Source organism: Cricetulus griseus, chromosome 3 (genome assembly GCF_003668045.3).
Source record: "Cricetulus griseus strain 17A/GY chromosome 3, alternate assembly CriGri-PICRH-1.0, whole genome shotgun sequence".
Lineage (NCBI taxonomy): Eukaryota > Metazoa > Chordata > Mammalia > Rodentia > Cricetidae > Cricetulus > Cricetulus griseus.
Genome location: NC_048596.1, coordinates 65826609 through 65846017, shown reverse-complemented (window position 1 = coordinate 65846017; position 19409 = coordinate 65826609). Strand labels below are relative to the sequence as shown.

The 19409-nt window shown below is 44.0% G+C and overlaps 1 protein-coding gene across 2 annotated transcripts in view; it reads left to right on the top strand.

The window, feature by feature from the left end:
* LOC100773370 (dedicator of cytokinesis protein 1) overlaps nucleotides 1-19409 on the top strand; it is a 495025-nt gene that overhangs the window by 414314 nt on the left and 61302 nt on the right. For both annotated transcript variants that reach the window (XM_027409107.2, XM_027409106.2), the window contains exons 33-35: nucleotides 2099-2247; nucleotides 11968-12053; nucleotides 12237-12393. In XM_027409107.2, coding sequence (XP_027264908.1) covers nucleotides 2099-2247; nucleotides 11968-12053; nucleotides 12237-12393 — 392 coding nt within the window. The remainder of the gene's footprint in view (nucleotides 1-2098; nucleotides 2248-11967; nucleotides 12054-12236; nucleotides 12394-19409) is intronic.

Below are 19409 nucleotides of genomic sequence, written 5' to 3'. Positions count from 1 at the left end.
GGTCTGAGTAGTCCCACATTGCTATTTCATGATATAAAGGCCAAGACACATAATTGTTCAGTTCGTGAAACTGGATGTCTCAGCAGCCCCAGTCTTGTGCTTGCTTCCCATGGAGGACCTAAAGAGCTGCTGGTCTCCAGTCTATGTTTGAATCCCAAAGAAGTAGGTTGTATTACCAGCTGAGGAATGCCTCAGCAACATAATAGATGAACTTGCCAGCAAGAGTGAGGTAGGCAGGCAAAAGGCAAATGCTTCCTTCTTCCACGTCCTTTTATAATAGACTGCCACTAGAAGATGTGGCCCAGATTTAGGTTGGTCTTCCTACTTTGAATAATCTAATCAAGAAAAATCCCTCACAGGTGTACCCAGCTGCTTGAGTTAATTCCAGATGTTATTGGCTGACCACAGAGATTAACCACCACAGCCGGCCTGCCTCCCTGTAGAGAGCTTCCTGGAAGCTTCGCCAGCAGGGTTGTGGAGCCAGGGCTTGCCACGGCTTTCTCCCCTTGCCTTCCCTGACTCTCATCAAACCCCATGCATCTGTGCCATTCCCCAAACATCCTGAATTCAGTGACAGCACAGACAGAGGAGCCTAGAGCTCACCAAGTACTTTGGCTGGCCAGTGAAGCCTAGGAATCGACTTTCTCTACCTCCTCAGTGCAGGGAATGCAAGTATATCCCACCACACCTTTGCTTTTCATTATTTTAAGTTCTGAGGCTCAAACTTGGGTCTTCTTGTTGCAAAGCAGGTCCTTTATCTCCTAAGCCCAATAAAGCTGTTCTTTACATAAATGCATCCCTATCAAGCAGCAGCCCAAGGTGGTAAACCCTACTATTTCTGCAGTCCCTTGTCCCAGTCAGGGCTCCGTGTGCAGTCATTCAGAGTGCTTCATAAGTTGTCGTATAGTTCACAGAGGTGCCCATGGACCACACCTCTCCACACCATCTTGGAAACAGAAGTACCTAAGAGTCCATCTGTACTCTCTGTGTGTCACTTCCCATGCTTGTCAAATGCTGGCTCTCCCAGCTCCAGTTCCCTGCTCTGTCTGACCAAGTAGCAGATGGTGATCATGTCCTTGACTTATGTGCTACAGTTGACTTCTTGTGAAACCAGCCTCTCTGGTCAATATATAGGGAGATCTTGTCTCAAAACAAACATCGAAACAGCTGCTCTAAAAGAATACAATAGTGCCACCAAATACCACTAAACATACCGAGTAAGACATATCTACGGGTGACAAGTTTTTAAATATTTTTATTATTATTGTAAGTGTGTGCATGATATGGGAGGGTACATGCCATGTCACATGAGTAGAGATGAGAGGATAACCCTATAGGGTCGGCTCTCTCCTTCTACCTTTATGTGGGCTCTGGGATCATACATGGGTCATTAGGCTCAGTGACAAACACCTTTACCTACTGTACTATCTTGCTGACCTGAGACACAATTAGAGGGCAGTGTGTCATTGCTTGCTCATGATTTCCTCACATTTCAACCTTCTCAACTCCACTTTACAGATGTGGAGACTAGACCATCCCTGTCCTTCTCTAATAGACTGAAAGGGAATGTGTTTTTAAGTAGCTCTCTTGTAGCAGCAGGAATTCTATTCATTTTTTTTTTTGCATGTGTTTATGGGTATGGCATGCTCATATGTTCCATGTGTGTAGAAACCATAGTTTCACTAAGAGTGTCATCTCTCTGTGCCCTCTACTTTATTTATTGAATCAGGGTCTCTCACTGAGCTCAGAGCTTGCTGTGTCAGCTAGTCCAGCTCGCCATCATGCCCCAGGGATCCAGTCTCTGCCTCCTCTGTGCTGCCATGCCTCCCCCAGCTTTTATGTGGGTAATGATGTTCTGAACTCCAATCTGCATGCTTACATGGCAAATGCTTTACCTACTACTGAGCCATCCCCTCAGCTTTCAGTTCATACATGACTTGAGGTGTTCAAACTCCTTACAAGCAAGGTTGGGTTCACAACCATGGAAATCCTCGTTCAAAATCACAGTCTGTGTTGCTGTGTTCTGTGTTCTTAGACCCCTTTTGAAAATCCACCCCATCTTTTTAAGATAACAGATGTCACTTTTCTTTATTGAAAGGTCAACACAAAATAAAATTCATCCCAGAAATGGTCGGCCCAATATTGGAAATGACATTGATTCCTGAGACGGAGCTTCGAAAAGCCACCATCCCCATCTTTTTTGACATGATGCAGTGTGAGTTCCACTCCACCCGGAGCTTCCAAATGGTAAGGCTGCAAATGTGCAAAGAGTGTGAAGACTGGAGAGACAGACAGAAAAACTGGAAGGCATTCATAGATGATTCTAAAGCTAAAGGTGACACACACAAAAACAGTCTCCACAGCTCACAGTAAAGGCTGTGACCATCCTTACTGACGAATCTGTCATTCTCTGTCTTTCTCTTTGGGGAAGGTGGTCCTTCTAACTAGCTTCTAACTGTCCCTTACTGGTATTTATATGGACTTTACATTAAATCCTACATTAAAGTCCCTTGAGGCTGGAAAGAGGGCTTAATGTGTTTAGAACATTTCTGTGCAAGCATGAAGACCTGAGTTTGAATTTCTAGAACCGTTGTTAAAAAAAAAAAAAAAGCTTAGCCCAGAATTTTGACACATACTTGAGCTGGGGCAGTATTGGGATGGGTTGTAGGAGCTTGCTGGCTAATCAGCCTAACCAAAAAGGTGAGCTTTAGGTACAGTGAGATGTTATGTCTCAGGGAATAAGGTGGAGACTGAGAACAGAACACTCAATATCTCCCTTTGGCCTCTGCAGGTGGGCTATGAACTCCTGGCCTCTGCAGATGGGCTCTGCACTCCTGGTCTCTGTAGGTGGGCTGTGCACTCCTGGCCTCTTCAGATGGGCTGTGCACTCCTGGTCTCTGTAGGCGGGCTTTATACTCTGGTCTCTGTAGATGGGCTGTGCACTCCTGACCTCTGTAAGTAGGCTGTGCACTCCTGGCCTCTGCAGGTGGGCTGTGTGTGTATTCCTGGCCTCTACAGATGGGCTATGCACTCCCGCACATACATACCCATTCACACTATATATATATAATACATAATATAATATATGTGGCGTGTGTATAATTTTTAAATCTAATTTTAATGGAGATATAACACTTCAGGAACTATTTACTTTTTTAGGCCTCCCAGTTTCCACTACCAATCAGTATACTGTGCACCTGCTCATTCACATAGCTTGACTTATATTGAATGTTTCCCCAGTATACATATTCAGAAATGCAATCTTGGAACAAAATGCTTTTGTACCATTTGACATTATTGCCAAATTGTTTAATATTATTGCTACAAGCTTTGACCTGACTCCACCACTACTGCCTCTAAAGCCTGGTTCCAGTGTCACTCCAGGCTTGTTGAAACTATAAATTATAATCTAAGATACTTTTCCCAGGCATAAAATTCATTTGACTTTTTGAATTTCATATGAACCAAGCATAAAGACTTGTAAAAACTGCTATTAAATTAAAAAAAAAAAAACAACCTCAGGTAAAGGGAGAAAAAGGTATTTATATAGATAAATGTCACAAGACCAGAAAACTAAAATCAAACACCATTAAAAACACTTATACCATTTCTCAATTTTTAAACATAGTCTTTGGGTCAAAACAAAGGTCAAAGGTTGCTGAAATGAAGATGAATGGGAGGTGGGTTTCTGCACTTCTTCCCTTCTTGTGGTCTTTGTGTCTGGTTGCTGTATTGTGGTGGTTTCTAAATATCCTACAGCAGTCTTCTAAGGAGGTGCTCCAATTGTTCTAGTTTACCCCAGGTTTGCGGGAAAATGAGAGGTTAATGAAAGCCACAGATGCAGGGGCTCCAGTCTAAATATTGTCCTTGTTTTGGACATTCAGACTCTGTCCATTGCTTTTGCAGGAAGCTAAACTTCCTGAGTAATACCACAGAGAAGTGATGCTCCCCGAATCCCAGCTCATGTTCTGGAAGCATTTCATGACTTTAAAAACACACACACCTTGCTTGGATGTAGGCAAATAAAAGCACAGCCATGGACAAGCAGATCACAAAAAGACATGTATCAGGCCAAACATGGTCTCATACTCCATCATTTTGCAGCAAACTCTCTGGCCATTTCCCATTTGTGTTGAGACACAGGGTTGCATGATTTGACAACTCTCTAAGTGAAACAAACCAAAAGACAAAAACTGTAAAGTATGTTGACTCAATCTCATGATGGTAAGCTTTCCCTGCTCACCAGAACAAATACAGGAGATAATCCATTTATAAAGAGAAAGGGCTTGTGTTGGCTCACCATTTGAGAGGGTTTTGTTCATGATCGACTATCCCTCTTGTTTAAGGCCATTAGTAGGGCAGCTCATCATAATGGGACTGGAAGAGTAGTGGAACAAAGCCACTCACCCCAGGACCAAGAAGAGAAAAGGAAGAGCTAAGGCCATGGTATCCCTCGAAGATGCATCTTATTGGCCTACACACCTCCCACACTATAAAAGGTTTCCCAGAGACCAAGTACCTATCACATGGCTTTTGACGGCACTCTAGAGGTGCAAACTGTAGCAGGTCTCTTCCGTGTCAGTCTGTTCCTGTGGGTTGGGAAAAGATCAGCTACCTCAGCCTCCCAGAAAGATGCCGTTCCCCAAACCTTCCCCATCACTCATTTTTCTGCTGGTGTCCTGGTCACTTGGTTTTCTAGCATAAGTTAGTTACAGTGGCCTTGGCTTGCCCTCTCTGCCTCGTCATCACAGTCGTTTGAGAAGACTCAACATTCCTGGCCCTTTCTCATCTCTAAACCTTTATCCTTCTCTCCATCCCTGCTCCCCCACACCAGGGCTCCCCTGGACCACAGCATTTGTCTGTTGACTTTATCTAGCCTTCTGGCACCTTCCTGCGTTGGCTAGTCTTTGTCAGCCTGTTTTCTTAAAGCAGAAAGCATGGCCCCTATTGCTTATAGGCAACGCCTGCAGGTACATCTTGACTGAGTGCATGCTCAGCCCCCAGGACACAGCTGGCTCAGCCTGCCTCTCCATCCATAAGTGCTGGGATGGGGATGCTTGGCTGCTGTTTAACTAATCCACCACAGATGCAATTATCTAACCTGATTAGTCACATCAGTGAGGGCTTAAATTGCCTCCACTTTTATAGCAGATGCACAAACCTAATGGAGTGAGGGGAAGGCATTAGGGTTTTTTTGTTTTTAGGCAGCTTGAGTGTTTTGGTCACAGGACATAGAATCTCCTAAAGATTGTGCTTTCATAGCAGAGAAGTTGATATGCTGATGTTCGTGAAATATGCATTGTGGCCAGGTTGTATTGTTGACTCATAATTGGAGTTTGGAGGTGACCTACTGGGTTCAGGGGGCAACCTCCATTTGACTCAAGATTAAATTGTATCTAACCATGACTGGAGTTTTAGAAGCCTGTGCTGCTGCAAATTGGCTTTCCCAGAGTTGCCTGGAGTGGTTGCCCTTGCACTCCTCAGCCACAGTGGTAGCATTTTATTAGCATGTTCTTTCCACTACAGTTCCTGGAAGAGCAGAAAACTTCCTTCAAGATCCCGGTGCCCTTGTCCTGTGCAGTCTCTCCAAGGTTCTTCCATTGGCTGGGCTCTTATAGTGATATGGTGGGGGCACATAGAGTTACCCATTCAGGAACTATGACTTCCTGTAGTCTGTGACTTTTCTAAGGCTGTATTCCTTACCTTGGGTCATTGAGTCATCTTGGTTTCTTCAATTCTGGACAGATTTCAGCATGAGCCATCAGCTCCATGAAGTTCTTTATGCCTGGGCGTATGGCTCAGTTCGTAGAGTGCTTACCTGGCATGTGCAAAGCTATGGGTTTGGTCCCTAGCAGTGAATAAACCGTGCATGGTGGTGTGTGTTTAATCCCAGCACTATAGAGGTGGAGGCAGAAGGATCAAAATGTCAAGGTCATCCTCAGCTGCCTAACAAGTTTGAAGATAGCCTGGGATGCCTAAGACCCTGGCTCAAAAAAGGTCTAGAAAAGGCAAAACAACAATAACAGGAAAGCCTGTGGACATGGGATCCCTCATGCTAATAAAAGTCACCTATCTATGGCGAAGTTGCACAGGGACTGGACCCCAGTGGGTAGAGCTGTGATCCACCATGAGGGGTCTTGGACTAGACAAAAGCATCTGAAATGCAAGGCAGTATAGGGTTCTTTCAGAAATCCCTTCTGGCTGTAGGTATATACATCCTTATGGGCCAGTAAAGCAGATCTGCAGCCCAGAGGAAGGAAGACATGGTTGGCCACATGTTCTCTCCCATCCCCAAATCCCCACTCTCACTATTCCTCCCTGCCCAATACTGTCTTTGGAGCATGCCATTTTCCTCCTTGGCTGTGAGTGCTCCAAGCAGTAGAGGCAAGAACACATGGGAGAGTCTCACCCATCCCACCCATCCACCTAAATTATTCCCTCCTGATGGTTTCCCTCCAGGAATTCTCTGTCCACTCTCAGTATAACATGCTACCTCAACTCACCCCTCTTTTCATGGTCCTCTGTCTGATTCCACTTTCCACCCCATCTTAAAGTAGTGTGTGAGTGGTGAGGAGGCATCTGGATCTTCTTGCCCCATTTGTCACCCACCTCCACACACCCAGCCTTGGTAAAGGGATGATGAACCATCTCTTGGCCTTACCCTGACTTTTCTGTCATCTTCCTGATAGCCTTCCAGATGCATAACCCTCAGAATCTCAGCCTCACACTGCATTTTACTTTCAAAACATAAAAATGAAAGAAAAAAAAACTTTAAATTCTCTCCTGACATATTTTTAAAGAATTCCATTTGTTACAGCTTTGGAAAATACAGTGCTAACAGCTGAGAAGTGTAAGCAAATAGCCACATAGGCCACATACCATTGATAAAAACTGCAGTGGGAAAGGGGAAATTATGTTCTCAATCATGGGGCTGTTTCATGTCATCTTTGTGAATCTGAGTAAACTGTTCCACCACCTCCAGACACTCCCATTTAGTAGTAACAATATAAACATGAATCATCTTGGTGCCATCCGAAACTCAGTTCCTGAATTTCTGTTTGAATAATCTCCTCTGTCCATGCTGCTAACCTTAAGCAAATAATTGAATAACCCAAGTGGATGTTGGAAACTTCTGCCACTTGGTTAAAAAGCCAGTACAATTTGTACTGTGCTGTGAATGTGAATAAGTTTGGTGGAAATTTTATCTTGCTTATTTACCAATTCATTGGGAGTTTTATTTGTTAGCTTGTTGATCTGTGCTCTTCATTTCTAAACAATATGTGGTCATACTGCTTTGGCTGCTTCCAGAGGAACCATTGCATGGGGAGTAGATTTGATTTCATTGAATTCATTCCCAAAGGTGGTCTTGAGAGATCTTGACAACTAATACCTTTGACTCCAAGAGTTCCTATTATAGTGGATCCTGTTCTTTAAAGCCTTCCAGCAAAGATGTACTCAACTTCCCATAATCTCCCTCAACTAAGTCAACCTTGACTCTCTCTGAGGCCATTTTCATTGAGTTCACAGTAATTGTGCCCAGCCAATTGTGCCTCTCCAGGCTGAGTTGTGAGCGTCTGCAAGGTATCTCAGCCAGGCAGTCCAGGCAGCCGGCCTCCCTACCCCAAGGGTACAGTTTTGGAGTCTCTCAGGTCAAGAGCAGGTGAGACAAGCTTCAAGGTCAGGGAGCTGCATACTTGATAGACAGGGGAAATATGGAGGTTTTTAAATATGGGATGAAATCCTAGTGATTAATTAAGTGTGTAATTAAGTTTACTCAGAGGTTAGGGAAGATAAATGCAATCTACATAAAAATATTAATGTGTCTGAGCACAGGGATTAAAGGCCAAGTGACAGATTGGAGAACCTGTCACTGTTAAGATGTCATCAGGAGATCTGGGAGACAGAGGTTTTTTAAAGCAGTGGCTTGTGCCTTCTGAGGCTTCTTCAGGGCCGTATTTTCCACCCAGACTCAGTCAACCATCTTTCTGTTTTTTGTGCCCTCTGGTAAATCCCTTGAGGAAGTTTGCATGGCTCCAGCAGACTGGCTGAGCTCCATCTGGAGGTAGAGGAGACAACAGAGGAGATTCCTTGGTGCTCTCTGAAACCAGAAAGTGGCCAAGCACCAAGCTCCTACCTTGCAGTGTCTTCTGGGCTTGTTTTCATGAGAACAAAAGTAGAGCACTTTGGACAGAGGGCAACATTTACCAAGAAACTCTTTTGTTATTAGATGCAGCGGGTTCCACTCATCGGTTTATGATCTCAACCAGCTCTTGATAAGCTCTGAGCCTTTGTCTGTATGCTGAATTAGTTGTGTCCAGATCTTTGTGATAAATAATCCTGAACACAATGCAGGTTTGATTAAATACATGTATAAATATATTATAGTGATAGCAGTAAGACTGGTAAGGTGGCTCAGTAGATAGAAACATAAGCACACAAAGCATGATTTTTAATAGCAATAAACCTAACCCAAAATTACATATTTCAAATGAATTATCATAGGCTTTAAGATGGTCTGTGGCTGGGATCCCCGCTTCGTAGTCTCTGAAATAGTATCCAGTAGCCCTGAGCTGACTTTGGCAGAAAGAATGGGAAGCAATAGCTTTTTTTCTAAAGTTAATTGAATTCACAACATCAATGCCACTGTGAGGACAGCCCATCAGCATCGGTTGAAAAGCACCCTTCCGAATGCCTTGGATGGATGGTCTCTTACATATAATGTTCTGGGGGGGGGGGGGGGGAGAGGTATTGCTATCTGAGACTTGAGAGGCTTTATTCCATATTTTAAGTTGGAGACACTGGATATTTTGTAGCAATATTGGTGATTTCAAGAAGAAGAAAATATAATGATTCTGCTTATTGCATCAGTGAGTGAGCTTCTGCCACCTTTTGAGTAGCACAATAACCACACTCTAATTTTATCCTAGCCACAGAGCCCTGCTGCCTGTTACCACAGTACAGCCTGACAAGGGACACAATAAACATGACCTTTATAAAAAGCAGCCCTGCTCTGTCAGCAAATGGACTGTCTCCAATTTATTGGGATGGGGCCGCTTAATTCTGATTATGATAACAGGTCACAGTACACTAGCATATTGATCCTAGTATGTGCTGTAAAAACGAATGAAGACACAGAAATGAGAGGCTAGCTGAAGAGCCCTGCTGCTGTAAGTAAGCCTTGCTGGTAGGTGACAGAATTGCCAGGTGTTTGTGCAGATGCTCTACCTTAGACTGGCATTCGGTAAATCTAGAGTCCGCTGTGCTCTGGCGCACTTACCATTCAGTCACTCTCTTTAGAAAACATTAAATTCCTCAGAAAAGTTTGATGAGCAGAATATTAAGGAGCCAAAACATCCTCGTTGTCCAAGTGTGAGTGAAAGCTGAATTTACACACGGAAGCAGAGAAAGCATGTTATTTTCATAACGTAGGACCCACAGCCTTGTGACCAGGGAAGGATGACCAATTTTAAATGTGTGTGTTGGGATAAGTCCTTCCTTTATGAATTCTCTATACTTTCCCAGTTGTATTCCTCAAATATGGATGCTTGAGTGTATGTCTGAATTAAGATATTGGTTCTCTTTTAGATCTCAACTATTTGTTCTGAATCGCACATGTTTGATCTTTGGCATCTCATTCTGTTTTCCCCTGAAATATGGGACTGCTTTGAAATGCCATCTCAGGGCTAATTGTAAGAGGTCTCCCTTCTGTGAGGGTCCAAAGCAAATGGCTTCTCGAATGAATCCTTTTCAAAGAGTAGAGTCATTGCAGGCGAGTAGCACAAGGTAGTCATTTTATAACGAAAGTATTTTTCTTAAGACTCCACACTGAAAAAAAAGGAAAAAAGAAAAGTCAATCTCTTCCTTCAATGAAACCATCTCTGTTTCTAAAAGCCTTGAACTTCTTAAGCCTGACGATCAAAAAAGTGGTATTTATCTGGGAGGAGAGTGTGAGAAGATCAGAAAGAATGAGGAGCTCAGAAAGGCCAAGGTGGCTGGGAAACTGCCAAGTCTTTAGTGCTAAGCAAGAAGCAACCTCAACCCCTCCTGCCCCATCTTATGTTTGCACAGCAGGATGAAAGTGAGGCTCTGGGTACTGCAGCATCCTGATGAGAATGGGAAAGTGTTGTGGAATTGAATATTTGTTTAACTATGTAAAGATGCATTTGTTTATGCTGCATTTGTTTAGCTAGGTAAAGATGTGTTGCTGTTTTACTTTGCCTGCCAAAGGCATCTGATTGATCTAATAAAAAAGCTGAATGGCCAGTAGCTAGCAGAGCGGGGATAGGAGAGGCTGGTGGGAACACAGAAAAGGAGAGCCAGACAGACAGACACAGAGGAAGCAGGACGACAGGACGGGCAGTACATGCATGAGGTAAATGAGCCTTAGCACATAGATTAATAGAAATGGGTTAATTTAACTTAAAGAAAAAAAGCCTTCGTATTATTAGTAAGTCTCAGTGTCATGATTTGGGGCTTGGTGGCCCAAGAAAACCTGCTACAGGAGAGTCTGTGCCACCTTGCAGGCTCTTCCCTGGGCCTTGCTTTCTACTTTTCCAGAGCCCACCATTTTGCCACCACCACAGTAGCATTTCACAAGCCCCCTGTCAGTGACCCATGTCTATGGCTTGGTTGGACAAGGCTCAGAAAGCCAATTGTTTCAGTACCAACCAGCCCACTCTTTGCTGATATACTAAGCTCTCCTGAGCTCCATCTACCTTAAGCCTCAACTCCCTGCCTCCCTAGGGATGTAGCTAATTGGTAGAGGGCATGCCTGGCATACAGGAAACCCTGGATTCTATCCTCAGCATTCCATAAAATCTGGCATCGTGGCACACTTGGGAGATGGGGGCAGGAGGATCCCAAGTTCATCTGTCATTACATACTGATTTTGAAGCCAGCATGGGCTACATGAGACCCTATTTCAAAACACATGACAAAACACCAGACAAATATTTTATGTGCAATATTTTATGGTCACTTCATGAGAACAACTGTCTCAGGCTCATCTCTAAGCCTCACTACAGCAGTCACTAAGGGAAAACGCCTACTGTCACCTGGCTGTCATTCTTATGACTCTGAGTTTAGTTGTCTGCTTCCTTCTTGCTTGCCTTCCTTTGTTCAGAATGTGGATGCCTCCATTTGTGTGAGAACCCATGCTTCTCCAGCCTTGCCTGCCTACTAACACCCTCACTAGTAACCTGGAGTTTCTCTTTGACCTGGGTGTCACCCAGCTATCAGGGAAGGAATTGGTGGAAATTTGTGATTATGAAGGTGTTTATTTCCATTGCAGTGAGCTCTAGAAACATTCTGGGAATTTCTGACTTCCTAAAACTTAGAGTTTTTTTTTTTTTTTTAAGTCTGGATTTGAGAGATATTCAGTCAACTTTGATGCTCATGCTATCCAGTCAGCAGCTCTGGGGAGGATAGGGTGAGCCTGGAGATGAACCATCTAAAGGTGACTGCTGATTTCTCTTTTTGGACTCTTCTGCAATCCTGTTTGAATTGGAGATCTGTCACAGAGTGGCAGTGAAGTGGCCCCGTGAATGTTTTCAGATTGCCGAGAAAGCTAACCTAGCAAATGAAATGCCATCTGTTCCCTCCGGGAATCGACACCCTATTTCAAGTGTTGTTTGTTTGTAGAGATAAAGTTTAGTATCTCTGTTACTCCTTGATTCCATTTCCTACAGTTGGCTTCACTTTCCTTCTATGCCTCTTACTCCTGCTATTGAGATACATGCATCCAGGCTCCGGTAACTAGAATAGAAAGAGAAGGTTCTCTCTGAGGCTGGGAGTCATCAGATGCCTGCAAGAGCTTGGGGACAGCATCTCTGAAATGAAATCAGGTTTCAAAGGCAGAGGGTAACCATCCGACAGTGATCCCAAAGATGTAGAAGTGATTGCGGGCCCATGTCGTAAAATGGAGTATCTGCCATGCTAATTATTTATGCTTCCTCTGTTTAATTATAGTTTGAAAATGAGATCATCACTAAGCTGGATCATGAAGTGGAAGGAGGCAGAGGAGACGAGCAATACAAAGTGTTATTTGATAAAATGTAAGTGTTGATTCTCGGTGGGATTTATGTCAGGAGAGAGACAGAGAGACTTGTAATTAGACTACAATGAACTTTGTAGCCCAGAAATAATTAAAATGTGTTAATAATGGGAAATATTTTAAACCACACCTCAAGTTTCTTTCTTGGAGTGTGATTAACAAGGTGTATGTAATTATTTTTCAGCCTCCTGGAGCACTGCAGGAAGCATAAATACCTCGCCAAGACAGGGGAAACTTTTGTGAAGCTCGTGGTGCGGCTGATGGAGAGGCTCCTGGACTACAGGACCATCATGCATGACGAAAACAAAGAAAATCGCATGAGCTGCACAGTCAACGTGCTGGTGAGCAAAAAGTTAATTAAACCTTCCATCTTCACAGCATGCTGAATGCAAGTGGAGCCAGGGTATTTTGGAGCCCAGAGGACAGCTGGCCATAGAACACTTCACAGCACAGCATAACACACACACACACACACACACACACACACACACACACACACACACACACACACACACGGAGTCCTCTTTGGTGCAGGGGAAGAAGGACAGAGAATTGCTTGCATGTCTGCTCTCAGCCAGGCTGAGAGCTTGGCTCCCTTCTGGATGTCTTCACAATGTACTCCCTGTGGCTGAGGGTAGCAAGCCATCTACTTTCATTACCGAGGTAGCACCTTGTGAATTGCAGATATGAAGACTCCGGCTTGTATTAGATCAGAGTAATGTGCTATAGTGAGTGTATTTGTCCTTAGTCCTGCGAATATGGCCCTCTTTGGAAAAAAGGAGTCTCGGCCGATCAGAGCCTGGGAGGTGAGGGTAGCTTGGTCGGTAAAGTACTTGCCTTACTAACCTGAAGACCCAAGTTCAATCTTCCAGAATTCATGTAAAAATATCCCAAGCATGGTGGTGTATAATCTCAGCACTGGTGAAGTAAAGACAGTTGGGCAGTTGCATTTCTGGATCTCACTGGGCATCCAGGTTGGTACTCTCCAGGCCAATAAGAGACTCTATCTCAAAGGAAACAACAACAGCATCAACAACAAGGCGGGCAGCAGCTGAGGAATGACTGGCAGCTGAGCTTATTGTCCTCTCACTTGAACTCACACATCCACACTGAAACCTGGGATGAGATTAGCCTGGGATGCCTAGGTAGGGAAGGGTTAAACCCATTCCCAGGAGTTCTTATACAAAGAAAAACAAGCTGGGCATGATGGTGCACTTAGGAGTGGAGGCCTGAGGATCATGAGAGTTCAAGGCTAGCCTCAGCTATATAGCATTTCTGAGACCAGTGTAGACCACATAAGACCTTGTTTCAGCCCCTGCCCCCTGAAAAAAGGAAAGCAAACACATACAGAAGAGAAGCCTTGTGAACAGAGACCAGTGATTAGAGTGATGAAGACAGTCCTCAGAACCCCAAGACTCTCTACATACTGAAAAGATCAAGAAATGGCTGACCTACTGACATTTTGGCTTCAGAACTCCATGAGTATGAGGATGGTTTCTGTGCTCTTTGAAGCCACCCAGTGTATGGTCATTTGTTAGAGCAGATGGAGGGTGCCTGGGTGAATCTGGTTATCATTGACCTTGTATGTTCCTGCTATGACTGCAATGCAGTTAGGTCTATGGACACCCTTCCTGGTGCACATCCTTCTTAAGGTATATCCAGGAAGAGCAGGAGGCCTGGTGCACTTTTAGGGCGCTTGATGATACCTAAGCCCAAGTCTAAGGAGTGGCTGGCCAATCTCGTGTCTCTCTGTGTGGATGCACTCCCAATCTGGCTTCTTTGTACCCTCCTAAGGAGCCATAATGGCTGACTCCTGGCCATGACTCTCCTCTGCTTCTCTCAGATGTCTCTAGGCAGAAATGCCAGACAAAACTCTTTCTACCATGCCTAACTTTCCTCACTGTTCTCCCCAGTCATTGGCCTTCTGATTTCAGGCCATGACCCAGTCATTAGGTAGCATGCAAACACTTAGCCTCCACTTCCATATCTGCCATCTATGTGACTTACAAGTGCTCTGGGGTCATTGGAATGGACTTTTGTGTCAGGAGGAATGTGGTACAGCATTCATTCTTCGAAAAGGGTTGGAGATACAGTCCAGTGAGTAATGGCACTTGCTATGCAAGCCTGAACCCCCCCCCCCCAAGTTAGCATTCCCAGTACAAACAAAAAGTTGGGCAGAGTAGTGTGTGTGCCTGTAACTGCAGCACTGTGACAGGCAGAGACAGGAGGATCTCTGGGGTTTGATGATCACCAATCCACAGGTTCAGTGACAGGCCCTATGTCAATGGGATAAAGTAGAGAACACAAACCTGGCCTCTGAACACACGCACAGGCACACACACACACACACACACACACACACACACACACACACACACACACACACACAATACATTAAGAAAATTCAGAAGAGGCTGGAGAGATACTTGGTGGTTAAGAGTGAGTTTTGCCCTTGCAAAGGACCTGAGCTCAGTTCTCAGCACCAGTATCAGACATCTCAGAACCTCCTGTAACTGTAGAGGGGATCCAGTGCCCTCTTCTGGTCCTCTTCATGACACTCATGCATGGACAGAGAGATACATACTTTCCTATAAATAAATAATAAACTAAATCTTAAAGGAAGGAAGAAAAGCCCTCAGGATATTTGAATCAAAAAGATAAGCAGAAGGGTCATTTTACTCTCTGTTTCCCTTAGCATATATGTAGTCTCTATCTGACCATGAAGAGCATCTCCTGAAAGTGCCTGTGCAATCGCAACCCCTCTTTGATGTCTGTCAGTGGTGGAAAGAGCTTGGGAATCATCACTCTCTTTGCAGCAAGGAAAAAGGAACAAACTGAAAGACAAACAGTTCTTCCAACATCCATCCCCTTAGATAGGCAAGTGGTCCCGAATCTGGAGAACCAGGGAGATAGATCCACAGTCCCAGCTGCCAGAGCTGAAATCCAGGAGCACAGAAACTGTAGCTGGGTATCACATTCCTTTCGGCCTAAAGTAGCCAGACTCAAAACAAAGAGCAGTTTAAGGGACAGAGAAGCCACCATAGCCAGACATGTACACAACAGAGGTTTTACAGCTTTTGGTCCAGACATTTCAAACAACTGTGGGGACTGAGGAGACTGGGGAGCTGAGGTTCAATCAGTACAGAGCTTGAGGATCTGCGCTGGAGCCCCAGAACTCACACTAAAAAAGTTGGGTGTGGTGGCACATGCTTAAAATCCCAGCCCTGGGAGATGGAGCTCAAGAGCCAGGCCAGTAAGAACCCCTGCCTCAAAAGTGGGAGGGGCAAGGTGCCTGTTGCTACATCTGATAACCCATGTCCATCCTCAGGATCCATCTAATGGAAGGAGAAAACACCTCCCTCAAGTTATCCTGTCAGCTCCACATATGTGTCATGGTGTATGAGTGTGCCATTGCACACGTATACACAAGTATACAGTCACACACATAAACACATAATAAATAATATTTTTTAAAGATGGCTGATATCTACAGAACAACACCCAAGGTTGTCCTCTAGCCTCTTTACATGTGCATACACAGGTGTCCACATACATATGAATTCATGCATACATGCACATACAAAAAAAGATTAAAACAACTGAGGACTCTAATGGGAAAGATGGCAATATGTAAGAACAGATAGATGATACATGCAAAACACCCAAGAATCAGAAAGAAATTCTGGAAACTTAGGCACCTTCACATAGTGAAATATGCCTTGGATAGTTCCTCAAACGGGGACATGGTTGGGGAAGAATTTAGTGAGCTTCAAAGTCTAAGTTGATGCTACACCCTTAAAGAAAACTGGCTGATTGTCCCTTTTCCAGCAGTTGTCAGTTGCCAACAGCTCCTCAGCTAGGGCAGAGAATTCGTGCCTACCTCCTCTCTCCATGCTGGGACTGAGTCTGGGTAGAGTTTGTGCAGGCCACGTGCATGCTGTCACAGTTGCTGTGAGTTCATATGAGCAACTGCCCTTTTACTTCCAGAAAACATTGTAGTCTGTCACTATCTGTGATCCTGTAAGAGTTTGGTGCCTACAAGTCAACCACACTCCAGTAGATAGCCACATGCCCAGGATTGGCTGAGCAATACAAATGAGACCTGGTAGGTTTAAAACAATCGTAGACACAAAACTGGGAAGGTAGGGAAAGAGTGGATCTGGGAGGAGTGAAGAGCGTGGATAATCAAGATACATTGTAAACAATTCTCAAAGAATCAAAAAAACAAAACAAAACAAACAAACAAAAAAAACAGAAGAATTAGTACAGTTAAAAGTTTCTCAAAAAGAAATCTAAGCAGGTTAATAGGCCTGCACATGGCTCCTATGTGTATGATGTCTGTTCCTGAGGTCTGTCCATCTGGCTCTTTATATTCATGTAGACTGCCTGCTAAGATGGCCTTTGCCTGTAGGCACAGGGGAGCAGCTGACCCTGCTTTCAGCATCTTTGTGTGTCCTTACCTCTTCCCCAAGTGATGAGCCTAGTGAGGCTGACATGAATGGACTGGCATTTCCCTGTGGAAAAAAATATAGAGACCTTTTCACAATCAGTCCCTGGATGTGATTGTCGCGTGAGTGTGCACTGTGATCCTTAAGGGAGTCTGGGAGACTGCTTAGCATCTAGAAGGAAGAAGTATTACTAAATTCTCATTAGGCTTCCAACACAAATGACTAAGCTCTCAGTGTGTTTTTTAAGCTTAGGGGGACATAACACCTGGTAGAGAGATGGCATCAAGCTCAGCTTGGCATCTTATCCCAGTGGCCACAGTTGGGAAACAGGCCTTTGGAAAGACACCTGCAGCCATGTTTCTGAAGTTGGAGGCTCACTCAGTGCCCACCTGCTGTTGCTATTGTCTGTTCGGAGCCACCCAGAATTCCCAAGGTGATTAACTTCCTCACCAGGAAGCAGCCTGTGTCATTGCCTGAAAAGTGAAACATTAGTCTCTCACCATCCCCAGGGATGATGGGATGGATCCTGCCCGGTTTGAGCACATCTCTGTGGAATGTAAATGTGTGAGAGTGAGGGAAAAGAAGCTAGAATGTTACCGATGGGACTCCCATCTCTAGGATCTGGAGAGATTGGCTGAGCAGCTAAGAACACATTCCACTGTTGCACAAACTCATACAAACACACACAGATTAAAAATCAAAAAAATAATAATACATTTAAAAATTTCTATCTCTAAACATTCATTGCCAAGTTCATATATAGAAATATATAATATACAACTATATAATATTCCATGTTATATTACTATATATTTATTATATATTCACCCCTAGAGGCGTTTTGAAGTCCAAAGATGATAACAGACTTCAGCAAGGGCCGAAGATAAGAGGCAGCCCGTGTCTCTGAGAGGCAAATGAGGGTCACAGGATAAGATCACTGTAGAACTGTAAGGGACAATCTATGAGGGACCAAAAATAGTAGGAGGGAATTGAAAAGATGGGCATAAGAAAGGCTGCTGTGACATCATAACTTCTGAATGCTGTGAGTGAGAGGTGGGAAGGAAGTGTTTGCTCGCTCTGAATCCTCTGTTAGGTCTTTGACTTGTAGCTGAAAATATCCTCATTACCGTGTGCGTCATAGGAGCCAAAGCTCCCTCCAGTGTCAGGCACAGCATCAGGTAAAACTAGGTTCTTTGGAACATGACTCTGCTTGCTCTGTCTACATGTTTCCATCCTTTCTTTCCAGAGAGATTGTGTCTTGGAAATAGTGTCCTTTTTGACCTATGAAACCAACTTGTCTTATTGGGTCACTGTGTGTCTTTGTAATGTTGATATTTGCCAGATCCCCAGATGATAGCTGTTAGTGGAGGGAGAATCTTTCTTTGTTTTGTTTGGTTTTCGAGGCAGGGTTTTTCTGTTGGCCCTGGTTGTCCTAGTACTTACTCTTGACTCAGAGATCCACCTGCCTTTGTTTCCAGTGCTGGGATTAAAGGTATGTACCATCAATGCCCAGCTGGGAGATTCATTCTTGAAAAATAAAAAAAATCAGTAAGTTTAAAAGAAAAAAAAATGAAGCTGGGCAGTGGTGGTGCACGCCTTTAATCCCAGCACTCGGGAGGCAGAGGCAGGCGGATCTCTGTGAGTTGGAGACCAGCCTGGTCTACAAGAGCTAGTTCCAGGACAGCCTCCAAAGCCACAGAGAAACCCTGTCTCGAAAAACAAAAACAAAAACAAAAAAGAAAGAAAGAAAAAGAAAAAGAATGAATAGGTGTCAACTGGCCTAGCTTGCATGCTCCAGTAGATGGCCCCTCAGCCATGCATATGTGACAGCATTAATTAGATTTAATGGGTTATCCAAAAGAGAATAAGAAGACATGGAGTTAACAGGGGGGCATTTGGGATAGAGTTCAAGGGGGAACTAGTCATTGGATATGATCATGCTTCATTGTATGCATGTATGAAATTCTCAAGAAAATGAAAAAAAAAAAAACTAATACAGAAAAGAAATGGCTCTCGTGCTTCCATCCTACAGGCCCTGTGAGTTGACTCTTGTACCTTTGTAGTGTCCTATGCATGACTTCATGTATATAAAGTAGTCCACATGAAGAAGAAATGTTATCAGGAGGGAAGAGTAAGGCAGGGTTTCACTGTGTCACCAGACTAGTGTGACATTCTCTATATAGTCCTCACTGGCCCAAACCTGCCTCAGCCTCCCAAGGGCTAGTATTATACATGTGTGCTGCCATGCTCACCGGAAGTGTTATTTTGGTATAAACATTGAATTAGATGATATTTTACAGTAATGTGTAGAACTAGGCCTCTTACTAGATAGAATTCACCAACCAACTTTTCTCCTCCAGGGTTGTGTATGAGGGCCTGCCTGCCTGCCTGCATTCCCTCCCCCCTCCCTACCTCCCTTTCTTCCTTTCTTAAGTGAATACCCATTTTTCTCACTATGGTTTAGAAGGTCTATCTTTCTAAAACAATGGATTTTCTCCAGGAAACATCATGGGTTGATGGGGGGAGGGCAGGATGTTCTGCTTCAACACTGCTCACGATAGTGACAACAGCCCCTTGTAGAAGAGAAGGGTGGCAGTGTTAAGTAATTAACTTGTCCTTACCTTAATATATGTGGCTAACGGTTAGGGACATGTGAGAACAAGAATGTCGCCATGCTTCTGTGTCTCTCACAGAGGTTGGTGCCAGCATGCTGACATCTTTGATGGTACCTTTCCTTACTCACAATTTTGGATTGTTTATTTAAATGAGAGTCTAATGATTAAGAGTTCATGTTTTCAGTCAGAACCTTGATTTTACTGAAGATGGGTGACTTTTGAATGACACATAGATTTAGTCCTCAAGGGTCTGAAGCGTTTGAGATGTGGTCATTACAAAAGCAAAAGTCGGGA